General features: G+C 53.6%; 1 protein-coding gene across 1 annotated transcript in view; it reads right to left on the reverse strand.

Annotated features, from left to right (window-relative positions):
* PADI4 (peptidyl arginine deiminase 4) overlaps positions 1 to 2,664 on the reverse strand; it is a 42,355-nt gene extending 39,691 nt beyond the window's left edge. Inside the window, exon 1 of the mRNA XM_064589853.1 lies at positions 2,521 to 2,664. Coding sequence (XP_064445923.1) covers positions 2,521 to 2,612 — 92 coding nt within the window. The 5' untranslated portion in view covers positions 2,613 to 2,664. The remainder of the gene's footprint in view (positions 1 to 2,520) is intronic.
* Positions 2,665 to 8,606: the final 5,942 nt, after the last annotated feature.

Genomic DNA, 8,606 nt, shown 5'->3' on the forward strand with positions numbered 1-8,606 from the left:
TCTTTCCTTTGGCTGTTTTCCAGGCCCTCTCAGGTCCCTAAACAAGGGACTTTCATAAACAGAAGGGGGTTTTCACTGTGAATGGGGGGAGCAACCATGCGTGCTGTTATAAGACAATCCGGAGCTGATCTTCCTGTAATTTCTGCAGAGGCAGCACTGAGAGCTTGAGCCCCGGACAAGTGACCGCATCCCTCCAACTCCTGAATTCAGCATTTCCTTCCCAATGGTCCCAGGCTGGATAGCACCTAGCGTCTGCAACTCTCACATTCAGTGGCTCACACAATCCTTACGGGAAGGGGGACTGCTCTGCGGACACTCAGCTGGCCATGTGTGGTTTAAGCCTCACCACACCCCAGCAGCGTGCATGTTAATGTTCCCATTTTACAGATGGGTAAACTGAGGCTCAGAGACTTGCCCATGCTCCCTGCTTTCACACTGAGTGGCCATCTGCTGAGAAGGAGACACTGGGAGGAAGAGGGCAAACCCCCTGACTGCAGCATCAGAACGCCCGCCGTCTTCCGTGGTTGGCAACTTCCAGACCCCCACACCCATTCCAGGCCTTCCAAGCCCTCTGGAAGCTGTGTGAGCTCCACCAACCGGGCAGCAGTGCCCAGAGAGGCCAGCGCCACAGCACTCAAGAGGCCATGGGTGCTAGGGAAGCAAGTGAGTTTGGGGTCAGACAGTCCTGGGTTTGAATTTCCTGGCTTTGTCACCTTGAATTTGCATGACCCTGAAACCTCAGTTTACTCATCTCTAAAATGGGCATGATGTTCATGAGAAATCACAGGAGGACCTGGCACACAGTAGCCGGGGACATGATACCTCCCTGACTCCAGCCACAAGCATCACAGAAAGCCCTCGATGGGTTTCAATATTCATCTCAAGTCAGTGGGATTCTGTCTGAATATAATCAATGTGCTTCCCATTACAGGAAAAGAACTTTCCAAATGCAGGATGAAAATCACAAGCAGCGTTTGTAAGGGCAGCTCTGGACGTGGTGCCCACCCCCCTGGGTCTGCTCCTGCGTCTATGGCCCTTTGTACTCCTGGGGGCTCTGAGCCCAGTGGCAGAAGGCATGACTGGGGCAGGGGTGTGGAACACATGTGTGCTGGGAGGAGGTCAGGGGAGCAGCGCTGTGGAGGAGGTGGTGCCAACCCCATCCGTGTTTCCGCAAGAGAATTCAGGCCACAGTCAGGCCGGTGGCTGCACAGGAGGTGGGATGACAGTGCAGGCCGGGGGGCTGTTAAGAGCAGGTAGGAAGCACGGGGGCGGGGTCCCAGAGCCAGGCTGCCTGCGTTTGAATCCTGGCTCCCTCACCTACGAGCCGTGGTGGCTTCTGGGGCTTACTGGACCTCGCAGAGCCTCAGCTATCCCTTCTGTAAAATGGGAAGAAGAGCCCTGCCTGCCTCATAAGGCTGATGAATGAGTTATGTGTAGGCAGTGGGGTGGAAACATCAGCCATTGTTGTGGGAAGTGGGCGGCGCGTGGAATGTCTCACTGAAGGAGGAGCTCACTCTCAGAAGAGTCAGGTGGCTTCAGATGACATCGGCCCGTCTCTCTCCTTCATCCCTCGACCTCTCTGTCTCCTGCCTCCCTTCCACAGCTCCAGACGGCCCCCCACCCCAGACTTTTACTGCCACTCTACCATGGCCCAGGGTCCGACAGCCAGTGACACTTTGAAAGAAATGTCCCAGACACTCGTGTGGGCACCATACTAGGACCACAGATGTCCAGCCTGGGAGGAAGGAAGCCAGGGGCCACTACTATTACTGATGACAATGACACTAACCATGTCCACTTGCCGAGCGTCGCTAGACCATTTTGTGTAACCAGAGCCTGGTGCAGGCTCAGCACATAGTAGGTGTTCAGTTGGTATTTGTTGGGTGGATGGATGGACGGATGGATGAATAACCACCAGCAATATGTCCAGCTATGTGCTAAGTAATTACATACTTCCATGGTCTTTCACGTTTAATCCCTCCAACCACCCTATGGAGCGGGTATTACCCCATTTCACAGATGAGGGACCTGAGGCTCAGTTGGCCAAGGCCCCCCAGATGGCCAACAGCAGGGACAGGTTTCCCATGTCAGCCTCTCCCACGCCAGAGCCTGTCCCATCACACGTGGGTTATTACGCACCCGTGGAGGGAGGCTTGGCTGAGAGGTGGGGAGGTAACAAACTGCATCAGCAACCAGGTGTGGGTCATGAAGTCTAGGGCCTAGCCTTCCTTCCAGGGCACACCTGCTGTGTGACCTCGGGCAAGTCACACACCCTCTCTGAGCTCCATTGCCTCAATGCTGAAAGGAGAGGGTCCTGTCTGCCCTGTGATAATTCATCTGTGGTGAGGCCCTGGGGAACCCTCCCCTTGAGTCCAGGCTCATCCCAGGACCACTCAGGTCTAACCCCTCCAGCTTCTCCCCGGGCAACGGCTACAGAGGCTGCAGCCCGAAGCCTGAGCCAACCACATGTCCTGTGTCGTCAGTGGGCCTGTCCCCCGCCCCCAGAATGTCCCTGCTCACCCGTAGACATCCAGCGGAGTCTCGGTGCCCAGCACACACACGGCATAGATGGACTGCCCCGGGGTCACATGGATCACTGCGCCCTGGGCCATAGTCCCGCCAGCCTGTCCCTCCAGTTGCAGGAATTCCCTTGGCCGGTTCCTTTATACGGCCCAGCAGAGCCATGAGTCAGCACCTGTGGTTTACAGGCCGCTTAGCCCCTCCCCACTCAGCTCCCGGGGCGGGTACTCTCTCCACTCTCCCAGCCCAGGAGCTGCCCCTCCGACCCTCGTGAGTGTCAATGCCAGAGTCACGGCAGGCTGGCTCTGTCAGTCTCCTGGGAAGGGCCAGGGGCTCAGGAAGCCTGGGGGTGCAGGTCTGGGTCCTCATGTCACAGCCCCCTGCGCGCCTGGGGCCGTGAACACCTGGGTCCATCCAACATGGGTATCAGAGAGGAAGAGGCAAGAAATGCAGGGAGCTCGGGAGATTGTAGCTAGGAGGTCACCCCTGGGCTACACACTCGAGGACCAAGCTGGCTTGGGACGGGTCTCCCCAGGCTGGGCCACCCATGGGACAGCTCACCTTCTTGGGTCTCTTCTGTGCATCAGGTAGCTCTCTCTGCCCCTCATGTGGACTGACCCACTGAGGCAGGCTTGTGGGGTAAACGCTATCATTATTCCCCCACCTGGTCCTCGCGGCAGCTGTCTGAGGTCACAGTCACTATGATTCCCATGTTACAGAAGAAACTGAGGCACAGAGAAGCCAAGTAATACTCACAAGGCTCCACAATGGGTAGATTTGGCATCCGGGCCCCAGACCACCTTCTTGAGGCTCGGAGCCCATCTTCTGTGCCAGCAGATGATGTGGCCACCTGACGCTCCAGCACGTCCACACAGCAGGTCTTAACAAACCCACTTTCTCTAGGTGGTCACAGGATTAGGACTAGTTTGAGCTTCGGATGGAAGCTGGGGGAGGGGGCTGTCCACTGCCAGACTTGAGAAGGCCCTCACCACCAGATCCGGTCATCCTGGGCACGGGAGACTAAGGCACAGAGAGGGCTGTGGCATGCCCCCTGTCACACAGCAAGTCAGCCGCAGGGGCCGGGCTCTACCCCAAGCATAAGGTCTCCTGGGGTGATTTTCTATCTTTCCTTTTTCCCCCGTTTTTCTTCAGCATTTGGGGGTTTGCATTGGCTATGAATAAGCCTCAGAGAGAACAAACCTAAAGTAGTTTTATTAAATCCACAAATATTTCTTGATTGCCTACTGTTTGCTAGGTCCTTTTCGGGGCGCTGAGGATACAAAGTGAACAAAGACAAATATCCTGCCTTCACAGAGCTTTTGTTACTAGAAAGAGATAGCCAATAGGCAATAAATATAATAAGGAATTACATAGTATGTTAGCATTGTGGAAAAGTGAAACAATAGGGCATGGCAAGGGGTGGATTGCCATTTCAAATAGGGTGGTCCGAGAAGGGGACATCTGAGCAGACTAGAGGGAGGTGACAATGTGGATATTTGGGGGAGAAGATGCAAAGGCCCTGAGGCAGGGACATGCCTGGGGAGGGGCTGGAAGGCAGTGGAGGAGGAGGAGGGAGGGAGGGCAGTGCTAGGAGGTGGGGGCGCGGGTCACAAAAGGCCTTGCAGGAGTTGTGAGGACTTTGGCATCTACCCCAAGTGACATGGGGAGACATGGGGATATTTTGAGCAGAGGAGGCCCACAGTCTGATCTGTCTGGTTGCTGCGGGAGAATCAACCGCGGGGAGACCAGTGAGGAGGTTGCTGCCCTCCGGCAGGTGGTAGGAGATGGGGCACAGGGCACGGTGCTGGCCGTGGAGGAGGGGAGAAGCAGTTAGGTTCTGGACATACCCTGACAGTACAGCCAATAGGATTTGCAGGTGGGCCGGATGGGGGGCATCAGCAAAAGCAAGGAATCAAGGAGTTCTCCAAGGTCCAGGGAGGCCTGAGCCCCTGGAGGAACGGAGCTGGCACCAACTGAGAGGGAGGACTGGGGGGGCGGGGAATGGCTGCAGGCGGTATGGCTATCAGGAGTTTGGTCCTGGCCATGCCGAGTGTGAGCTGTCTATTCGAGTCTGTGTGGGGACGCCCTGTAGGCTGTTGGTTGGACACATGATTCTGGGGTTTGAGAGGATCAGGCTGGGAATGATAAATCTGTGGGATGTCAACATCTAGAGCTTCTCTGGGGAATGAGCGTGGACAGACAAAGGAGAAGCCCCGGGATCCTCCACCCGAGACCGAGAGGAGCCACCTGCAGGAAGGGACGCAAGAGAGGTGCATTCCTGCTGTTTGCTATTTCACAGGGTGACGCCTCGTCAAACACCCACGCCTGCACGCCCGCACACAGGGAAAGCAGCCGTCCTTCGGAAGCAAAGCCTTTTTGCAGACTCACGGGCTCTGGCGTGGCAGGGCAGGGACGAAAGGCTCTGCAATTGGCAGGGGGGCTGAGGGCAGACAGACCTGCAGGGAGCACGGGCACCGCCCGCCCCAGCAGCTCCAGGTGCATCACTGCCCTGCTGCTCCCCGTCAGAGTTCGGCTGCATCACAAAACAGCCTAGGCTGGGGGCTTAAACAACAGAAATGTATTTTCTCACAGTTCTGGAGGCTGGGAGTCCTGGATCATAGTGCCAGCGCGGTGGTGTTCTGGGGGGGACCCTCCTCCTGGCTTGCAGATGGCTGTCTTCTTGCTGTGCTCTGGCATGACAGGGGGAGAGAGGAGAGAGAGACATGGACAGAGCTAGTTCTCTGGTGTCTCTTTAGGGAAGCCCACCCTCACAACGGATTACCTACCGTGACCCCCTCTCCAAAAACCACGTTGGGGGGTTAGGGCTTCAACTTAGGAATTTGGGGGGAGCCACGATTCAGTCCGCAGCACTGTTGGACGCAGAGGCTGTTTGCAGATTTCTGGTATATAAACCACGTTTCGATGCATAAATTGCCTCCATGTCTGGGCACCTGGGTGAATCAGTCAGTTAGGCATCTGACTCTTGGTTTCAGCTCAGGTCATGATCTCAGCGTCGTGGGATCGAGCCCCGTGTTGGGCTCCATGCTCAGCGCAGGGTCTGCTTGGGATTCTTCCTCCCTCTCCCTCTACCCCTCCGCCTGCCCTCTCTCTCTCGCTCTCTCAAACAAATAAATAAAATATTAAAAAAAACCAACAAATTGTGTCCATGGCTGTGGCTATTTTGCAGGAACTTCATGGGTTGATCTTTGCTCCTCTTTATTCCCTTACAGGGCATTTTGTTTTTTTCCTGAAATTTGTTACAGCTTATCATTATGTGTGTGTGTTTAAATGTCTGTCCCCGAATCAACCATGAGGGCAGGGCTTCTCTAGGTTTCAGTTGCACCTCCGGTGCCTAGAAAAGCTCCTGACTCCTAGTAGGTGCTCACTAAACACTGTGGCTGAGGAAGACCAGAGTGTTGTTTTCTGGCACCCAGCCCAGCACTGGACCCAGGGCAGGGCCCCTGAGACAACTTCCTGCAAGGATCCCTCAGAACCCAGCCTGGTTGTTACCTCATGGAAGGCATTGACCTTGGGAAGTTTGGGAAGCAAACTGTCTGGTACATGAGGGCAGCTGGCTCAAAGCCTAGGCCAGAAACGCCACAGGAAGGGGCCCCTCTCCCCGCAGAAAAGCAGAATCACTGGTGGGGCTGCTCAGTGGAGGAAGCAAGGCTGTGTTGGGGTTGCCCAATGCCCTCTAGCACCTGGGCCCCAGCAACTGGCCTGGATAGATGCCCTTCCTCCAGGAGATTGTGATGACATCATTTTGGGAGGAGGCACTGGCATCAGGGCCTCTCCCTGAGCCCCCGGGACTGGGTGTAGTGTTGCACTGTGTTTGGAGTGGATGGCTGAGCCATTCCTTCAGTGCCGTTCGCTTACAGATAGAGTTCATTTATGTAGCTCTTCACTCAACAAATACTTATCAAATGCCTCCTAAGAGTCTGGCACTCTCTTAGAGGCTAGGCTAGGCTTTATTTAAAATAGATTTACAAGGACCCAGGGTGATAACAGAGACCACGGTCTATTATGCATCCGCTACGGGCCAAACTTGTCACCAGGTCCTTGGCTATATTATTTCCAGTTATCAAGATAACCCAGTGGGCAGGACTTACAATCTCGTTTCTAAAGAGGAGTGGAGCCCCGTGTTCAAGGTCACCTGGCTCCTGAACAGGTTTCAAACCCAGCTTTCCCTAATGTGCTCTGCTCTCTGGTGCAGTCCTTGCCCACGCCAGGCCACTGACACTGATCCTTGCATAGACTTTAATGTCTGACTTACGCTCTCCCCACTTTCCAGATGAGGAAATCGAGTCTTGGAAGGCTTACATAACTTGCCCAAGGTTATGCAGACCAGAAGTGGTGACACTTGGATATAACTTTGTCCCTTGTCCCACTCTGCCTGCCACGCAGCTGCCTCCTGTTCAGGTCACTTGGCCGATGGGTTCTGAAACCCCTTCCAGCACAAAGAACCCCCAACTTCTCCATAACTTCAAGCAGAAAATTGGGAGTATGTCTAGATCATCCAGATTGGGAGAAACTGGCAAATCTTTCCCCCGACTAAGGTGTTTGTCTGAGTATACCATGCAGGTAGTGGTGGGGGTGGAGGGGTCCTCGCACCCTCTCTCTGCTCCCCCATCTCTGTCTGGCCCAGCACCTCTCTGCTTTTCTTCACAGAACCCTTGTAAGCTCTGGAAAGATTCATGGGCACGCAGGGTAACATCATGACTGACAGATGCCAGGCCCCACCCTGCACCATTTTTACTGTGCCCATTCAGGCGAACCCCACAGCAGCCTGGTGAAGGGAGGACACCCACTAGTCATCGATGCGTGAGCATTATGCCAGGGGGCAGAGACGGGAGGTGGGATGCAGGTCTGTCCGCATGGATAGCCTGCTAACTTCCACGATGCCATCTTTGAGGAAAGGAAGGGGACCCAGCCAGATGAAGGTCAGGGCATCTGCATTCCTTTTCTGGAGCTGGCTTCTACTCTGTCTTTGATCCCAGGTGCCCACATTCCTTCTCCAGCACCAGAATTTCTCTTGGGGACCATGAGAATGTCAGCACCCCAAAAACAGGGACTTTCCTTTGTATTCATGTCTACGCGCCTAGTACTTGAAGTAGTATCTGGTGCAGAGAAGGTGCACGAGAAATACTGTATATTTTTTTTTAAGATTTTATTTATTTATTTATTTATTTATTTATTTGAGACAGAGAGAATGAGAGAGAGAGAGCACATGAGAGGGGGGAGGGTCAGAGGGAGAAGCAGACTCCCCGCCGAGCAGGGAGCCCGATGCGGGACTCGATCCCGGGACTCCAGGATCATGACCTGAGCCGAAGGCAGTCGCCCAACCGACTGAGCCACCCAGGCACCCTGTATATTTTTTTTATATATTTTTTTTTTACTTTATCAACCTTTTTAAAAATTTTTTTATTGTTATGTTAGTCACCATACATTACATCATTAGTTTTTTGTTTGTTTGTTTGTTTTTTGCAAGACAACAAATTCTTTTATTTGCCATTGAAAAGCAACGCAGGTATCCAGAGATAGGGTGTACTCTCTAATCTGACCTCCTCGCCGGGGTAATGCCACAAAGGCTTTGTTGTTCATGGCTGTAGGCACAACAGCTTCTCAAAGAAAAAGAGGGTTTCCTACAAAGACTTACGTGAGGCTGACGGGGGAGAGGACAACTAGAATGGAAACAGTACGAGGGCACTCAGCTTCCCTAACCAAGTTCAACGTTGACACACATTTCCCTGAGGTAGAAATACCCAAATGTTACAGAGCTAAGACTATCTGCCTTTAACCCCTTTTCAGTATCAACAAAATTTGGGGATTCTTTTCAGGAAAGCATCTGTAACTTTTGTTTAAGGAACAGGATGGCGATGGCAGATATTTAAGGCCATTTATCTATCAGCTCTGTCTTCCCCTTGACTATCTTACTTAATGCCTCCTACCTACCCAACTTAATGCCTACCTACCTACCTGTCTCTGATAGAGACAGACTATCTGACTTCAGGCTATTTCCAGGCCTCCCTTGAGAGGAAACACTGTACATAAGTTGATGGCACTGCTCCTCACACTTTTTTCTCAGG

The sequence above is a fragment of the Mirounga angustirostris genome, unplaced genomic scaffold (genome assembly GCF_029215605.1).
Source record: "Mirounga angustirostris isolate CCGP_5_RB_7025 unplaced genomic scaffold, mMirAng1.0.hap1 SCAF_4, whole genome shotgun sequence".
NCBI classification, from domain to species: domain Eukaryota; kingdom Metazoa; phylum Chordata; class Mammalia; order Carnivora; family Phocidae; genus Mirounga; species Mirounga angustirostris.